This window comes from Paroedura picta, chromosome 2, assembly GCF_049243985.1.
Source record: "Paroedura picta isolate Pp20150507F chromosome 2, Ppicta_v3.0, whole genome shotgun sequence".
Taxonomy (NCBI): Eukaryota; Metazoa; Chordata; class Lepidosauria; order Squamata; family Gekkonidae; genus Paroedura; species Paroedura picta.
Window position 1 is genome coordinate 8,292,502 of NC_135370.1, and position 19,266 is coordinate 8,311,767.

The 19,266-nt window shown below is 45.2% G+C and overlaps 1 protein-coding gene across 4 annotated transcripts in view; it reads right to left on the reverse strand.

The window, feature by feature from the left end:
- The window catches only part of SPAG16 (sperm associated antigen 16), a 477,747-nt gene that overhangs the window by 411,037 nt on the left and 47,444 nt on the right, over nt 1-19,266 (reverse strand). For all 4 annotated transcript variants that reach the window (XM_077319325.1, XM_077319327.1, XM_077319328.1 and 1 more), the window contains exons 7-9: nt 17,426-17,543; nt 16,968-17,037; nt 14,497-14,633 (exon numbers count right to left, since the gene is read on the reverse strand). In XM_077319325.1, the coding sequence (XP_077175440.1) occupies nt 14,497-14,633; nt 16,968-17,037; nt 17,426-17,543 (325 nt within the window). The remainder of the gene's footprint in view (nt 1-14,496; nt 14,634-16,967; nt 17,038-17,425; nt 17,544-19,266) is intronic.

Consider the following 19,266-nt stretch of genomic DNA (forward strand, 5'->3'; position numbering starts at 1 on the left):
CTGTGAGGGAGGTGAGGCTGAGAGAGCCCTGAGATTACTGAGGAAGAAGAAGAGTTGGTTCTTATATGCCGCTTTTCTCTACCCGAAGGAGGCTCAAAGCAGCTTACATTTGCCTTCCCTTTCCTCTCTCCACCACAGATGCCCTGTGAGGGAGGTGAGGCTGAGAGAGCCCTGATGTTCCTCTGCTTGGTCAAAAGAGCTTTATCAGTGCCCCCAACGTCACCCAGCTGGCTGCATGTGGGGGAAGAGCAGGGAATCAAACCCAGCTCGCCAGATTAGAGGTCCGCACTCCTAACCACTCCACCAAGCTGGCTCTCTATGACATGGAAGCCCTTCTTTAAATGGAATGTGGGGACACAGCCTTTAGAAATCTGGTTGCTGTCTAGCAGCATCCATTACCTATTCCACTACTTAGAAATGGAACGCTCTTAAATGAAACAGTTCGCCTATATAGCTGGTGTGACTGTTTTTAAGATGGTTTTCAAGTTTTAAAATTATATATGAAATTCTATTTATTATGTAGCCAGCATGCTGGGAGGGATGGGATATAAATCAAAAAATAAATAAAGGGAAACTCAGCTGGTCCCTCTTGCTAGAGGCACAAAAGGAAATCCCTTCAAATCCCAGAGGTGTTGCAGCTCTTTGCAAAACGTATGAAGCAATGAAGATATATAGATATTCATCCAACGCAGAAACGGAAGGCCCTCCACTGTGAACGTGCAACTGGTTCTGTCTTATCTGAAGGACAACACGTTTTTGCATGAAAAATTTGTATGCGAAGAAGTAATGACTGGTATAACGTGACCACGGCTTTAAAAATAATGGGATTTTTCCCCCCATTTGTTTATTTGTTCTCTTTACGGGTTAACCTGGGGAAACCTAGGGAAATTGCTTGCAACAGACTTAAATCACAAGAGACAGTCTCAATTTGTCCTCTATTACTTTATGGCTGCAATTGGTTTACAGGTGTTGCAGACAGACTTTACAGGTCTATAAAGAAAGCTTCTCTCTCAGACTTTGGAGTGAAGAGATGCTTACAAAACCCAAAGCTCTCGTCCACATGAAATTTTAACAGCCCTGTCTTCTCCGTCTACTTTACAGAGCTGCTGAGAGTCTTGGTCGGGTTGCATTTCAGCACAATACCTTGCTACCCCACTCACTGACAAAGTGTGTATGCCTACAAAATCGAATTCCTGGAATAAAACTTTGTTGGTCTTCAAGGTGTCCCCGGACTCAAACTTTGGTCTGCTGCTTCAGAGTAACACAGCGAACCACCTGAATCTGTCTGAAGAAGTGATATGCACACAAAAGCTTATCCCCAGAGGAAAACTTCATAGGTTTTAAAAGTGCCACAGGACTTAAACTTGGTTCCACCCTATCCTAAGCATGCCAGGGGTGCAACGGAATTCTGCTTTGCCCTTTTTATTAGCAAAGACCTGATCTCAGAAAGAAAATGAAAGAATTGAACGGGGGGAGAACTTGTTAGAGAAGGCAAAGTCTTCAGGCTCTTGGAAACATGACAACTGTAACGGTGGCCATTTCCACACTAGGAGATGTACCTTTTTTTAGTCTCGCCTTAGATTTTGATTGAATGTCCCAATACTCTGGGCAGCAAAGGGCAGGCGCATTCTGCGGGCGAGCCTCAGTGGCAGCTGGAGAAGCTTGTCTTCTCGTGGGCTTGACTTGTATACTGGGAGGAGGGTGGCCGGTCAGTTGGTCCAGCCTCCTCCTCTGCTCGCCTTGCTAGCCCTGCCATGGCTCTTCTCCCGTGCCATGGCTGTCCTTGCAGGGCAGAGGCTGGAGGCAGCAGGGCAGGCAAGTGGCACCTGTCTTCACCTCAAGCCCCGCACTAATCGCAGCTTGGCTTCTGGGGAGTGCACTGCCATTGCCCCCAGCAGCAGCAGCAGCCATTACAGATAATCTTTCATTGTTCATAATAGTTTTTTTTTAAAAAAGCATTTGTTCACATTACAATGCAGGAGAGTTGTAACGTGATAACTTTGGTCCAAGATCCAAACTTTTGGAAGATTTGCATGTTATGTGTGGAGGGCATGCAGAGGATAAAATATTATGTATGCTTCCAGCTGTTGATCTTTATATTACATACAAAGTAGCCCTATTTGCTTTAGCTGCAAGAAAAAGTAGGGATAGACTTGTGAAACATTGTTATACAAATTGTTAAGGTATTGTTATTCTGTATTAATGATTTGTATGGTTTTAGAGTTAGCTTATTGTAAGGCTTGCAATGGCCACTGGTTAGATGCAATAGACTGAACTGAACTAAACTGACGGTCTTGGTTTTTAAAAAATCACACCTGAGGGAAGGGGGGAGAGGCAATTGAGGGCACGGAGTGATGAAATGAAGGAGTGCAATTAAAAGAAAGGTGCAAGCAAGCACTACTTGTTTCTAGCAGTATCTGAATTATGCTCCCCAGACGCACAGCAGATGGAAGACGGGAGGTACTAGAGCACCTTTCCTTTGGGAGAGGGAGGAAAGGAGGGGGGAGAGAGAATGGTGATGAGGAAAGGGACATGCCCAAATTATTCAAAATGGTCGTCACATGAAAAGCAAAGCTCCATGCATTTCTGCATTGAGGAGCCCCGAATTAGACCCTGCTTCAATAGTCTGTTTTTTTGGGGATTCCTTTGCAACTGTTTAGGATCACCGTAAGGTTGAAATCCAGTAACTTTGGCAAAGCTAAGGAAACATGGATCTGGACAGGGCTCCGAGTGGAGAAAACCTGGGAAACTCATGGACAGCACCTTAAATTCCTAAATAATAATAGTAATAGTAATAGATTTTTGTCTAAAGAAAACATAAATGCAAACCCCTAGAACTGAGTTAAAGTGATGAAATACATAAGTCGATTACAGTTGTATATGTCCCCACACAATAGAATAAAGTAAACTTCAACTGTCATTCTGCCAATTTTTTTTAAAATACTTAACAGATTCCCACAGACGATTTTGGTAGGATGGCAGTCAAATGGGCAGGGAAGTTACTAATTTAGAAAAGAGAATATGCCCAATAAACCCATTAATTCTGTGCTTGTAATACTTTGCTTGATAGTTGCCCAAATAAAATTGTTTTTAAAAAACACAGAGAAAGCATTCTAATAGCTGACTTTGGATAGAATAATTCTAGCAATTACTAATTTATAAATTAGCCAGCATGTGGGCCTGGCATCTTCCTTTATGTATAGCTAAAGCATGATCTAGAAACAATTAAGATTTAATTTTATACTCCCAGAAGTCAAATAATACTAAAATGTAAAATATGCAATGTGAAAAGGCAGCATGCAAGTCTAGCATATTTGTGGTATATTACAGTGATTCAATATAATGAAACCTAAATGTTAATTCATTTAGATTTAATTGCTTCAGTAGATATTTAAACATACAAGCTTTGTTTAAATATAACAAAACCATTTAAGAGACAACATCCATAATTGGGGATGGAAATAACTATTTATTTTATAATTGTACTTATTTTCTGACACATCTCCTGAGACTCAGCGTTGATTATTATCTTTAAAACGCTCCTGCGGAGCGGATTAAATAAAAGGGCAAGGGCAGTTGGGGAGGAGTTAGGGCGGGCCCTGTCCGGGATAAAAACCCAGAGGGCCCAATCAAGAGCCGCGAAGCAGATGCGGCGGGGCTGCTCCCGCGGCCGGGAGAACGCCGAGGGAGCCTTCCGGGTGGTGGGCGGGACCGCGGCCTTCTCCAGGCTCCGGGAGCAGCCTTGCCACCTCGCTGGCATGGCCAGCCTGCTCCTGGGGCCCGGACACGGCTCAGGGGTGCTCCTGGGTCGCTGGAGGGACGCCCCAGGTCACGCCACGCCGCCCTCCCCAGCCCAGCCCCCGGCCACTCTTGGCTAGCGCCCATTTTATTGTCAGGTAAAATGGGCTTAATTTCTAGTATCATATAAAAATAGAGATAAATATAAATATCCTAAATTAAATACATTGAAAATCTAAAAACAAAATCCACACGTTAGTTGCCCAGATCTTCTGCTTGATGGAAAGCAAGAGCGAGGTGGAAGGAGGATGGTAGCAGTGTGAGCTGACATGTAGGATGCTGGCAAGAAGGAGGGCAGTATATAAATGTGAAAAATAAATAAACAAACAAACAAATTCAGATGTTGTTTTGGCCCTCAACCATAGGCCTGGGAGAATAGCTCCACTTTATAAGCCCTGCTGAACCATTCAAGGTCCGGCAGGACTCTCTCATTTGGGCCCAGCTGAGGTAAATCGAAACTCCTTGGGGGTTGGGGATCTTGAATAAATTGTGTTCACTGGATCTAAGAGCTCTTTGGGGGACATACAGGCTGAGGCGGTCCCACAGATATTAATTTCTAAGATGAATATTGATACAAATCAGTGCTTGAACCCATAGAATCATGGAAGGGACCTCCTGGGTCATCTAGTCCAACCCCCTGCACCATGCAGAACCCCCACAACCCTATCGCTGACAGTGTAATACACCACCCCCTTGAGCCTTCACAGAATCAGCTTCTCCGTCAGATGGCTATCCAGCCTGTTTAAAAATCTCCAAAGATGGAGAACCCACCACCTCCCGAGGAAGCCTGTTCCACTGAGAAACCACTCTGTCAGGAACTTCTTCCAGATGTTTAGACGGAATTTCTTTTGAATTAACTTCATCCCATTGGATCTGGTCTGTCCCTCTGGGGGAAGAGAGGACAACTCTGCTCCATCCTCTATATGGCACCTCTATATGGCACCCTTTTAAGGGTGGGATTGTTGTCTTCTGAACACTTACGAAGTATTTCAATTACATTTCTATGATAGGCAGTTTCCCATTTGTGAATAAGTTACAGGGTGAAAGAAGAAAATTAAAATAGAATGTGTAGCAAATTATTACTAATCATTATTTCAATCTGTAGATGCTTCTTAGCATTGCAGTTGTTGCAATATACATTGCTTTTGAGTCTACGTCTTAAGAATAGTAGATACATCATGGCAGCTCAAGAAATCAGACCTGGGAGGCCCACACTAGCCTGATGGCATCAAAGCTCAGCAATTAAGCAGGACCAGCTCTGGTGAGTCCTTTAATGGGAGACCACTGAGGAAGTTCACCCAGACTAGACTGTGATCCTCTTATAGGGAGGGTCCATTAGATGTTATTTGTCTCACTGGCCCAAACCAAAAGCCTGGTGGAATAGCTCTGTCTTGCAGGCCCTGCTGACTCTGCTAGTTCTGACAAGGCATGAATCTGCTCCAGGAGCTCATTCCACCAGGTGGGAGCCAGGACAGAAAATGCCCTGGCCCTGGTTGAGGCCAGACTACTTCCTTAATGTGGGATGACCAACCAATTGAAGTTGGCAGTGTGGAGTGCTCTTCGGTGGTGGTGGTGGGGGGTGTAGATAGAAAGGTGGCCCCCTAGGTACATAAGGCCCAGACCACAAAGTGCCTTATGGGTAGGTACCAACACCTTAAACTTGATGCAGAATTCAACTGGGAGCCAGTGCAGTTGCCGGGACACAGGCTGGGTCATGTCCATGTGGAATATAATAAATCTAGTCATTCAATTGTCTAAGTATTTCTGCTTCATATTGCTTCCTTACCTGCTTCTTTGATTATGATGGTCTGACCCTGTGCCAGTGAACTTAAAGCTACCCTTTATGTGGCCAGAGAAGGGCTAGGAAGCTGGTGAAGGGTTTAGAGACCAAGTCGTAGAAGGAAAGGCTGAGGGAGCTTGGTCTGTTTAGCCTGGAGAGAAGACGACCAAGATGTGATATGATAACCATCTTCAAATACTTGAAGGGCTGTCATATAGAAGATGGAGAAGAGTTGTTTTATGTTGGCCAGAGGGTCAGACCAGAACCAATGGGCTGGAATTAATTCAAAATAATTTCTGGCTGAACATCTGGAAGAAGTTCCTGACAGAGCTGTTCCTCAGTGGAACAGGCTTCCTCGGGAGGTGGTGGTTCTCCTTCTTTGGAAGTTTTTAAGCAGAGGCTAGAGAGTCAGATGACTGAAAGGCTGATTTTATGAACTTAGGCAGATTGTGGGTGGGTGGGCAGGAAGGGATGTGCCAGTGCTTGTCTCTTGTGGCCCTTCCTTGCATACCCAGGGAATTGCTGATTGCCACTGTGGGATGGTAGGTGAATTTCCTCTAGGCTAGGCTGGACAAACCTTTTATTTAGAACTTGCAGTTCATATCCCAATAAAATCCTGTCTGAAAGATTAACAACTAGAATCTCCGTCTTGTTCTGGACGGTTGCCACGTCTTCTCCTGAAATGGTTTTTTTCTTCTTGTTAGATAATATACCTCTACCGGAGTCTGGAGGTGAACCTTGTTACAAAAAAGATGACGACGAGGACAAAGTACAGTAGATGGTCTGCTGTAGTATATGTTCTCTTTTTCTCTGCTGCAAAGCCTGGAAAAATCTCCTAGAGTGACTGTGGAGTCAGCAATTGAAACTTGATGTTTTCGAAAGCCTGAGATAGACCTTGTTGTGGTCACAGTAAATGTTCTCTTGCAAAAACTCTTTGTACTTGGTTTGTAATCCTTCTTTAAATTGTGTTAACTCCTTATCTAAGCCTTGTTGTTTTTGTTTAAGATGGTCAACAAATGGAGACTCCCCCATGTCCACTACTTGATTATCGATTAAAGATTGAATTTGGGTAGCATGCTGAAATTAATCTAATATTTATATGGTGGTTCAAGAGTGGTGTAGTGGTTAATGCAGGGGTAGTCAAACTGCGGCCCTCCAGATGTCCATGGACTACAATGTCCAGATGTCCATGGACTACAATTCCCAGTAGCCCCCTGCCAGCGAATGCTGGCAGGGGGCTCCTGGGAATTGTAGTCCATGGACATCTGGAGGGGCGCAGTTTGACTACCCCTGGGTTAATGAGTGGGGGCCTCTAATCTGCAAACTGAGTTTGATTGTCCGTTGTGATCTCTCTGATCCTTTCTCTCCAATTACACACACCTCTCCTTCATTAATTCACCCGGTTAATCCACTCAGGTACTTCAAACAGCCAGCCATCTTGTCCCTTCCTGGTAAGTAGGTCAAATGGTCCTAAAAGGAAACTCCTCTCCAGCAAGTCGGCAATGTAAGAAGAAGGTGATGATTGTTATGATTGTTACATTTATTTCCCTCCCTATCTTGTAAAACTCAGGGCGGATTACAATGGGATAAAAACATATACAATTATAGACAAAATAGATGTAAAATAAATTTATTCAATCATAAGTATTAAAACAAGAATCACACTAATTGCCTGCTCTTCTATTATGGGAAACAGGGGGGATCAGAAAGATGGCCATTTGAGTTGGTCGGTGCGTTCTGAAAGGGAGGCTGGTGGCTCAGATGTTTTTTAGGCCTCGTCTGTATTACAAGCCCTGCAGAACTGTCTGAGATATCACAGGGCTCTGATCTCAGTGTGGCCAAAAATGCCCTTGCTCTGCTCAAGGCCAGTCTACTCTCTTTTTGGTTGAGGTCAATCTGATCTCTTCTTAATCCAATTACTTCCCTCCCTGGGAATGTGTATTCTTTCTTGAAACTGAGGCTCCCTGGTACAACTGAGCATGGCCAGGAAACACCAGTTAATGAGGAGTTTGTGACCCTGCAGTAGTGAGCACAAACTGTGCATAATCTGCACAAAAGAAAGTGTCCTTTCCAGATTTTGCTTACACAGTGAGGTTCTTTAAAGATCCCGCAGGTTTGGCTCATCTAATGAAAGCACATTATGTGCCAAAATATCCTTAACTGAACTGCAGGCAGCAGGATTTCTGATGAAAAACTGCTTGGGCTTTATCTCTCGATACTCATGGTTCCTTGTGGGAAGCAACTATGTAAATATTTGTTGTTGTTATGTGCGAAGTCGTGTCCGACCCATCGCGACCCCATGGACAATGATCCTCCAGGCCTTCCTGTCCTCTACCATTCCCCGGAGTCCATTTAAGTTTGCATCGACTGCTTCAGTGACTCCATCCAGCCACCTCATTCTCTGTCGTCCCCTTCTTCTTTTGCCCTCGATCGCTCCCAGCATTAGGCTCTTCTCCAGGGAGTCCTTCCTTCTCATGAGGTGGCCAAAGTATTTGAGTTTAATCTTCAGGATCTGGCCTTCTAAAGAGCAGTCAGGGTTGATCTCCTCTAGGACTGACCGGTTTGTTCGCCTTGCAGTCCAAGGGACTCGCAAGAGTCTTCTCCAGCACCAGAGTTCAAAAGCCTCAATTCTTTGACGCTCGGCCTTCCTTATGGTCCAACTTTAGCAGCCATACATTGCAACTGGGAATACCATAGCCTTGACTAAACGCACTTTTGTTGGCAGGGTGATGTCTCTGCTTTTTAGGATGCTGTCTAGATTTGCCTAGATATTTGTAAATATTAGTAATACATTATTTAATGCTAGTAATTTGATGTTAGGAAGAAGAAGAAGAAGAGTTGATTCTTATATGCCGCTTTTCCCTACCCGAAGGAGGCTCAAAGCGGCTTACAGTCACCTTCCTTTCCTCTCCCTACAACAGACACCCTGTGAGGTGGGTGAGGCTGAGAGAGCGCTGATATCACTGCTCGGTCAGAACAGTTTTATCAGTGCCATGGCGAGCCCAAGATCACCCAGCTGGTTGTATGTGGGGGAGCACAGAATCGAACCCGGCATGCCAGATTAGAAGTCCGCACTCCTAACCACTACACCAAACTGGAACACATTCATATATATTGCCATGCCTAAGCGATGAATATGTCAGCTTTTGGTTCAGACCTCATTTCTACCACAAATAAACTAGGTAAGACTATGATATCGTCATAATATTCATAATATAAGAACATAAGAAAATCCCTGATGGATCAGACCAGTGGTCCATCATGTTTCACTCAATGACCAACCAGATACTTTGGAGGTCGAACAGAAGGGAATAATCTGAAATGGTTAATGGCCTTCCCCAATGCTGCCTCTTGGCACTATTCAGAGACAGATTTTCAATTCAATTCAATTTATTATAGTCGTCGTCCAGCATGAAAAGACAGGTTTATGTCTTGGAATGTGGAGGTTTCCTTTAGTTCTCATGCCTAATAGACAGTCAGTCAAAATGTACTGCACATGGCCACAGGCCATTATAACTTTCAATTCCAAAAAGGTATAAATATCGCACACACACACACATATGTAAAAAAATGTACACATAAAAGGAGAAGAGTTAAAAGAGCACATTATAGATTGAGTTTAATTTGCATCATGTTTATTCTCAACTAAATTGGCCCTTACATTTTGGGGGGCCAAAGCAAAGCATCATACATCATTAAAGACACTATATAAGACAAAGGCTTAACCATTTCATCAATAACTGTTAGGTCGATATAATCAGAAAGACGTTTGTTCAGAAATTTAGCCCTAATTTCTACATATAATGGACAAAAAAGGATATAGTGCAGGGGTGGCCTAGCTATGGCTCTCCAGATGTCCATGGACTACAGTTCCCATGAGTCCCTGCCAGAACATGGGCATCTGGAGACCCAAAATTTGGCAACTTCTGATAGAGTGGATGACATTCTCCACAAACATAGGTGTGTGTGTATAACGGTAATTCAGTTAAGTTGTTGACAGTCTGAAAGAACATAGCTGAAAGGCCATTCTGTGGTTAGGGAGAGCAAGGTTTCTCAAATAAGAGGATATAATGTGGTCTTCTTCAAGTAAATGATATAAAGGAGAAAATTTTGTCTGTGAAATGGTTAATCAGTCTATAGCAGTGTTGCGATGGAATAGCCACTCTCTTAATGTGATCCCAGGGGGATCCAGGGAGATCCAGCATTCTATCTATTAGGGAATACCAGTCCATAATGTTGCTGAGGTTGTTTGCCCTCGAGCCATTAGGTTAAAACAATGGTTCTATAGTGAACTGGAAGTATCCCGACTTTGTTTTTTCCAGTATTTTAGGAAAGGAACATGTGCACAGCACCTCAGCACTGCCACTGGGGACCCTTTAGGTAAGGCCACTAACCTTCTAAAAAATGTTTTTCTTTTGTTTCCATGTTTGCTGCTAGATTATCATTCCATCCTCATGGCTAGTAGCCACTGTTAGACCTCTCCTCCATTAATTTATCTAATCCCCTTTTATAGTTATCTATGCTTGAGACCGTTAGTGCATCCCTCTGTAAGTGAATCCCACATTTTAAAAACTTGTATAAACAATTATTTCCTTTTGTTTACCCTTATTCTCCACTGGAGCCTCTTGTGGCGCAGAGTGGTAAGGCAGCCGTCTGAAAGCTTTGCCCATGAGGCTGGGAGTTCAATCCCAGCAGCCGGCTCAAGGTTGACTCAGCCTTCCATCCTTCCGAGGTCGGTAAAATGAGTACCCAGCTTGCTGGGGGGTAAACGGTAATGACTGGGGAAGGCACTGGCAAACCACCCCGTATTGAGTCTGCCATGAAAACGCTGGAGGGCGTCACCCCAAGGGTCAGACATGACTCGGTGCTTGCACAGGGGATACCTTTACCTTTACCTATTCTCCACTGGATACCCTTGAAACCTGGTACTTTGGAAAAGAGTGGATAAAAGGTCTGTCCACTCTCATTTTAGAAACCTCTGTCATGTGTCTCCCCCCATCCCCCAATAATTTCTTTTCTAAACAGAAGAGCTCCAGATCTCTCAGCCTTTCATCATAGGAAAGGTGCTCTAACTCCCTGACCCTCTTGATTGCTCTCCTCTGTAGTCTGTCCAGCTTTGAAATGTCTTTTTGAGATACAGTGACCAGGACTTCAATTAGTTTTCCGAATAAGGTCATACCACAGACCAGGGTAGTCAACCAGTGGTCCTCCAGATGTCCATGGACTACAATTCCCATGATCCTGCCAGCTGGCAGGGGCTCATGGGAATTGTAGTCCATGGACATCTGGAGGACCACGGGTTGACTACCCCTGCCATAGACCAATATAGGGACGTCATAATATGGACGGAGAGTCTGCTGGTTCCACTGCTGTGGCACACTGGGTTGGTACCCCAAGGCCCCTTTCCCTCTCAGCCTCTGCAAGTTCAGACCCATCAGTCTAAAGGTGGGATTCTTTGTTCCAATGTGTATCACCTGACACTTAATTTCTTTGCCACATTATTGCCCAGTTACCCAGTCTGGGGAGAACCTCTCGGAACTCTTAACTGACATCCTTGGTATTCAACAACCTTAATAATTTTGTTTTGTTATTATTATTGAATTTGTATACCTCTATCCTATACGCCTCAGAGCAGTGAACATCATAGATTGAATACAAAATTATAAATGATACTAATAATTATTCTCATTAAAAATATCAAGACATTATACCAAATAATTTTGTATTATTATTCTTGAATTTATATATCGCTATCCCATACGCCTCAGAGCAGTGAACATCATAGATTGAATACAAAATTATAAATGATACTAAAAATTATTCTCATTATAAATATCCAGACATTATACCAGCCATTAAAAGATTAACAGCAGGGGTAGTCAACCTGTGGTCCTCCAGATGTCCATGGACTACAATTCCCAAGAGCCTCTGCCAGTGTCTGCTGACAGGAGCTCATGGTAATTGTAGTCCATGAGCATCTGGAGGACCACAGGTTGACTACCTCTGATTTACACCATAATTCACAGTTGTCCAGTCCTTAGCTCCAGCTCAATCCAGGTATTCCCATTGGGCATTTCTGGTGGAAGTTTTGGGGGATCTTGGCCACTTCACTTCTCACCCCCAATTGCAGATGATTTATGAACAAATTAAATAGCACCAACCCCAGTCTCAATCCTTGTGGGATCTCACTGTTTATTTCCCCCCATTATGAGAATTGTCCAAACTTTGTCAAAAGCCTTTTTGGAACTCCACGTATATAGTTTCTTTCAGGTTACTGTTATCCACATGCTTGGCTATTTTCTCAAAGATCTTCAAAAGGTTGGTGAGACAGGACTTCTCCTCACAGAAGCAATGCTGATCTCCCTGAGCAGGTTTTGTCCCTCTACGTGCCTAACAATTCTATCTTTGATTACAGTTTCTACTCACTTGTCTGGACAGATGTCAGGCTAACTGGCTTGCAATTTCCTGGTTCCCCCTTGCATCACTTTTTAAAATTGGTGTAACATTTGCTACATTATAGTCTTCTGGGACAGTGGCTAATTTCTGTGATAAGAATGACCACTCCCTTAATTTGAACTCAGATACAGGGGGATCCCGTGATCTATCTGTCAGGGAATACTGGTCCATAATGTTGCTGAGGTGGGATACAAATGGAATAAAACCCTTGGATGGGGAAGACACATGAGATGAACACCCCCAGCTCCAACATTTCAGAAGCATGTGGGACCACAGCCAAAGCGCAGGTGTTCTGGGCTCACAGAAATCAGCCATGAGGCCATCATGAGAGAATGGCAGTGCAAAAATGCAATAAAATGCAAGTTGGTGATCAAAGTGGCAAAAAAGGCAAGTAAAACAGCAATCTCACATTTTAGACCCCTAAGAACTTCTGGGTGACACCCCCCCCCCCGGTTCAAGAAAAGAGACTCCTGCTGCGCTTGGTTCCCCTCCCCGCTTCCCCAATCAACTGCACAATAATTTGTGTTTCAGTTGGGGGGAGGGGGAGAGGAAGACCAGAGTTCAAATCGATCCGAATTCAGCAGGATCCACAACGGAATAAACAAAGTAAGTGCAGAATCAGCCCAGGTCAAGCTTCCCTCTTTAAGACTCCTGCCCAGCCCGGCTTCCAGCTCGGCTGCCCGTTCCCAGGCCTCCAGGTATTCTCTTCCCTGCAAAACCTACCCTGCTCGTTCCCTGTTATCATCAAATGAAGCACTGATGGAGGAGGCAACTCCCAGCTGGGCCTGCTGGAGTGGCAGGGAGGAGGCAGCGGGTGGGAGGAGGCAGCCACGGCACAGAAGTGATAGGCAAAATGCACTTCTTTCTCTTCAGTAGAAAAGTTGCAAGAAGGAGGGGAATCAATAAATCAATTAAATCAATGATTCTTAAACAGGATCTGAATAAGAACAGAGAAAATGGACATTCATCAGCTGAAAGTTATGGGGAATCCTGCGTATTTCACAGCTGCTAGAGGAGCTGGCAAACAACAAAGTATTGGAAGCAGAAAAAGTTGAGAAGTATTTTTTTAATTAGTGGAAGACTAGCCTGAGTGAGGTAAATAAAAGAGAACACAGGCTATGGCGAGGAAAATGCAAGATGACGATGAGACAGCCACAAAGGAATTATGAAGAAGAAGAAGAGTTGGTTCTTATATGCCGCTTTTCCCTACCCGAAGGAGGCTCAAAGTGGCTTATAGTCACCTTCCCATTCCTCTCCCCACAACAGACACCCTGTGAGGGAGGGGAGGCTGAGAGAGCCCTGATATTACTGAAGCAGAAGAAGAGTTGGTTCTTATATGCTGCTTTTCTCTACCCGAAGGAGTCTCAAAGCGGCATTCATCCACCTTCCCTTTCCTCTCCCCGCAACAGACACCCTGCGAGGTGGGCGAGGCTGAGAGAGCCCTGATATTACTGAAGAAGGTTGGTTCTTATATACTGCTTTTGTCTACCTGAAGGAGGAACAAAGCAGCTTACAATCACCTTCCCTTTCCTCTCCCCACAACGGATGCCCTGTGAGGTGGGTGAGGCTGAGAGAGCCCTGATATCACTCCCCGGTCAGAACAGCTTTATCAGGACCGTGGTGAGCCCAAGGTCACCCAGCTGGTTGCATGTGGGGGAGTGCAGAATCGAACCTGGCATACCAGATTAGAAGTTCGCACTCCTGACCACTACACCAAACTGGCTCTCATGAGGAATGCACTGCAAAAACAAAACAAAACCCAGAAAGACCAGCAACCAAAAGACATTAGGAGCAGACAACCAGGCGGTGGGACCTTTGGATGACCAAGGAGTAAAAGGATTACAAATGGATATATTGAAGGAATTAAGTCCACACTATAGCATACCCTCTGCTACTAAAATGTTGAGAATCTGGCTGTGGTCCCAATAAACCTTTGGCATTTGCTCAGACGTTTCATTAAACCATTAAAATCAACCCCGCCCAAACAACACACATCCTTAAACCAATTACAAAACAGAGTTAAAATACATACAAAACATTTTTAAAAACCCACCAATTAAAACACTAGATAGGAAGAAGGGATGATGACGGGAATACGGAGCAACACAAAAAGTGTCCACCCGCTGGCGGAAGACGGCAACAGGAGGAGACGGAAGAAGCTCTCAGGGAGAGAGTTCCAGAGCTTGGATTCCACAGCCATGGCGGCCCTCTCTCAGGTTGTCCCCCGCCTGATCTCAGACAGCAGGGGAACCTGAAGCATCTCTAAAGATGGTGGTAGTGGTTGCGCAGCTTCACAAGGGAGTAGGCGGTCCTCCTGGGATGGATGGGGGTGTTAAGACGCTACACGGCCCTGGGGCAAACAACAATATAGCGATCTTTGTGCACTGCTTATTGATCAATGTGTCATAATAGAATATTAGGCCAAGCTCTACCCCAGTCACTTGACATGAGAAGCAACATACCTTTGGATACCTCTTGCCCATCTGCTTCATTGGATCGTGCGGGCTGTCCCTAGAAAACCCCTTGGAATCCTTGGCTTCTTTGAGGGCTTTCTGGGTAGGTCCTTCTAACCCAATCTCTCTTTCACACCTATGACCTGCTGTAAAGTACAAAGCGGTTTGTTGTGAATATTTTCTGCTGTTGGTATAAATCCAACCTATACCACATAACTTGTTGGTTTCCCATGGTAGCTACCTTGGAAATCAACTGATGGAGAAGTGAAGAACATGGAGAGGCTGATTCTGTGAAGGCTCAAGGGGGTGGCAGGTGACAGTGGATGAGCGATAGGGTTGTGAGTGTCCTGCATAGTGCAGGGGGTTGGACTAGATGACCCGGGAGGTCCCTTCCAACTCTATGATTCTAGGATTCTAGGAATCTATTCTACATTTGAAATAAAATAAAACTAGACATAATTCTTGTCAAGGGAGAATGAGGCTTATCCAAGTGAAAGGAGCTGAGGCCACACCATCTGAGGTTTGAACCAATTCAGCACACTGCTAATGTGACAGAAGGAGAGTCACGCGTGATCTCTTTTCCCATGTCACATTATGCAGTGTTATTCCCCAACTGAAACACGGGATGCTGGAATCCAGCTCAGCAATGAAAGCTCATGATTGTAGAACGTGCACATGAAAAGCTGAAACAGAAGTTTTATTTTAGATGACAAAGACAAGCAGAGCTGGTTTTCGTACCTCACTTTCCACTACCTGGAGGAGTCTCAAAGCAACTCACAATCACCTTCCCTCCCTGTGAGGCAGGTGGGCCTGAGAGAGCTTTGAGAGAACTGTGACAATCCCAAGGTCACCCAGCTAGTTGAACATGGAGGAGGAGGCATGAGGAATCAAACCAGTTTCTTCGGAGCCAGTTTGGTGTAGTGGTTAGGAGTGCCTAACAGGGTGTCTGTTGTGGGGAGAGGAAAGGGAAGACTATTGTCTTTGAGACTCCTTCGAGTAGAGAAAAGCGGCATATAAGAACCAACTCTTCTTCTTCTACCTCACAGGGTGTCTGTTGTGGGGAGAGGAAAGGGAAGGAGACTGTAAGCCACTCTGAGACTCCTTCAGGTAGAGAAAGCAGTTGACAGGTAAGTTTACATTCTCAAACAGACCTATCCACTGGCAATAAATATATTCATAAAAGAAAGAAGTGTCCTATTTTTGTAGTTTTCCTTGTTTCCGTTTTGACAGAAGTCCTACGGAATAAAGAAACAAGGAAAATTACAAAAACAGGACACTTTTCTTTCTTTTATAAATATATTTATTATATTGCCAGTGGATAGGTCTGTTTCTGTCTGTTTGGTTTAATTATTAGAGCGTCCTTCTTATACTCTTGCATGAAGTTTGTATTCCCAGCAACCCGAGAGTCTCCCTCAGCATCCGCCAGACCTGTTAGGACAGTCTCCTCTCTCCCAGCCTCTGCCAGCCCTGTTTCCACAGTCCTTCTCTTTTCCCGAATCTGCCGGCCTCATTTCCACAGTCTCCCTTTTTTCCAGCCTCCTCCAACTGCCGCTCTCTCCCCCCCCCTCCTGTAGGACTGCCTCTCAGGATTCCGTGCCCGTCCTGTCTTCATCCTTCCCCAGCAAGGCTTCCTCTTTCCCCTTGTTCTCTCTCGTATTCCCCATTTGTTTCTTTACATCCCCTTTTCCTTGTTCCCCTCTTTGCCCCGCTTTCCCCAGTCGTTCTGCTCATTCCTTTCCCCAGCCCTTCGCCTGACGAGGGAGGCTCCCACTGCCTCATTGCCGGCAGAGACTCCTTCGTCTGGCGAATGGCCTGGGAGCCGTCCCTCTCTTCCCCAGAAGTGGTTCCGTCCTCCATCCCGTACTCTGCACATGTGCAGAGCTCTCCCCATGGAGGGGAGTCCGGACAGCCATCCAGACAGTGCGAAGTCTTCTTCAGACTTTGTTCAGGCGCACAACAGCTGCCTTTGAATAATTTGGGCCTGTTGCATCTGGGATGTGGCTGATTGGTGAGGCCACATGATCCCCTACTGTAGCCAGGCCTCCCCCCAGCTGGATTGCTCATATCGCTCCACTGCAGTGCTTGAAGAAAAGGGGAGGGTGGAGGCCTGGAGCAGCTCTTGGGACCCATCAGGCAGGTCCACTGTCTCCATCACTTCTGGCTCACAGGCAGGGAGTGTAGAGCCACCCCTACCAGCTGAGCAACCCACCCACCCACCCAGGATGCAGGCAGGGTCACTGCCCCTGTGCCATCTGGAGCAACAGCTGGAGCTCACACTCGTTGACTCAGTAAAGTGGCAGGGATTGGGCAGAAGTGCCGACGGCTTGAGCAGTTCCTGTGTGCCAGCCTGCAGGGGGTAGAGGAGGGAAAAGGCCTTGTTGAGTTCTATAGCAATCTGTCCATGGATGGGCCATGAATCATGGCAGATCACAGGTGCCTCTTGCCCAGTTTTGGCTTTCCATATGCAGGAGAATTTTTACCTCTAGCCATCGATATCTGTATGCTGCTCCCAGGCTCTAAACTTTGCAAGGTGGCTTGCAAGCCAGTAACCTGAACAGGAAAGAGAGAAGAGCAAAGAAATGTTGAGTGCTTTCATTTCTTCTCTCCCAAGACAATTAGAAACAAGACATAACATAAGTGTAAAATATGCCAGTGTGATCAGAAGCCAAAGGCACTCAACAACCACCTAATTTCCCTGCGGATAACTTATTCACACACAGAGTCAGACCCAGCAGCCCAGAAACTGTGATCCCAGCAACGGTCAGAAGAAGTCATGTGGCGATCATCTCCCAAAGTCTCCCTTCCCTTCTAGAGTGCTGAACCAATGGTCTCCAGTTTTAAGAAGAGCATCGCCGGGGACCACGATACATGCTTTATTATATGGGAAGATAAACCCAAAAGCCAGGAGCCTGCAGGCCAAAGGTGATTGCGGCTGTACCTGCCCAACAGCTCTGTCTCTTTCCAAGCTGGTTAGCATCTTCTGCCTCAACAGAGTCTCGTATTTCTCATTCAGCTGCCGCAACATCGGCTCGTAGGATGCATAATGTGTTTTCAGTCTGCAAACAAAAAGGGGTGTGTGGAAAATAACAGAAAGGTCACTACACAAAGGAGAAGCAATATTGTTTAGCATCTTACTCTCTCCAACGCTGCCAAAGCAAAAAGGCCTCTCATCTGCGGAATTCGTATTGCTGGCAACCAAGCCTCTGCGAAGGTATCTACCGATTGCTCTTCTCCCTGCTGTAATTTCCCTAATCATCAAAGAATCCTTCGTGATCTTTGCTTCCGTCTTGCAGGAGCATTTCGTGTCTTTGGCAAAAACCAACCGACCACCAAATAAATGATTCATTTCCAGACATCAGGACATGGTGAGTTTTTAAAATGTTCATTACAGTGGAACCAATACCTGGAATCTTCTGTAACCGTGACCAGACTGCCATTACAAGTTTTGAAATATACAAGCGATATATTTCAATATACAAGCTATATCCTTACCATTTATTCTCCCTAATATTTGGGAAAGGCTCTTGTGGGAGGAGTGCTGTCCAGGACACATCCGGTGTCCAGACCATGCTTCCACCCGCACGGGCCAATCCGGCCGCACCCAGCTGAAGCTGTCAGGCCTCATCACCAGAATACCACAAGGACTTGGCCTAATTTTAAAATGGTCATAGCTTGCCTATCCCGGGAAACCTCAAGGCAGCTAGCAAAAATAACAGCATAAAAATGAAACACGACAATCCACTGACGCATGTCCAATAGCGCCACCAAAACGAAATACCTGGAGAAACGACACTGTGCTCCAAAATATAGTCAACGGCATTAAGCCCCAGAAATTTATTCTAATTACTTGGCAAAACCGTTTTTCAAGAGACAATTTTTGCAAGCCACCCGCTAAGATATTAAGCCTGCTGCACAAACATAGGCAGGCCAGAACAGGGCTGGTGTACGAGGATACCAGGAGGATAAAAATGGCAGAAGCAATCATCAGCAGAGACTCAGAAGAGGACACACAAGATGGGAGGGTGATGGTTCAGGTACATGGGCTCTACATCATGAAAGGCTGGAAAGGTGACAACCGGTATCCTGAATCACACTCAGAAGGAAATTGGCAATCAGCAAAACAGTTTAAGTGCAGGGTTTATGGGCACACAGTGGCAGAGATGGTCAAAAAATCAAGCCGCCTCGTTTTGTACCAATTGAAGATTTCAAATGGACACTCAAAAGTCTGTGACAGTGACCTAACTATGAAGTTAGAGAAGCACAGATCAGGGCAGCCGGACTCAGATCCTTTTTGAGCCTTTGTTATTCTTTGAGGAAGAGATTCAAGCAGTAAGAGTGACATCTGATCCTCCTCCGTAGTCTGTAACACAGGACGAGACAACTTGATGTCACTCTTGCTGCTTGAATCTCTTCCTCAAAGAATCTCAAAATTTTATCTATAAACTCTTAACTTGTTCAGATAGGGATAACTTTGTTGTTGTTGTTGTTAGTTGCAAAGTTGTGTCCGACCCATCGCAACCCCATGGACAGTGATCCTCCAGGCCTTCCTGTCCTCTACCATTCCCCGGAGTCCATTTAAGTTTGCACCGACTGCTTCAGTGACTTCATCCAGCCACCTCATTCTCTGTTGTCCCCTTCTTCTTTTGCCCTCGTTCGCTCCCAGCATTAGGCTCTTCTCCAGGGAGTTCTTCCTTCTCATGAGGTGGCCAAAGTATATGAGTTTCATCTTCATGGGATAACTTTACTCCATCTAAAAGAGGGAAGTCAATACTTTCTAGG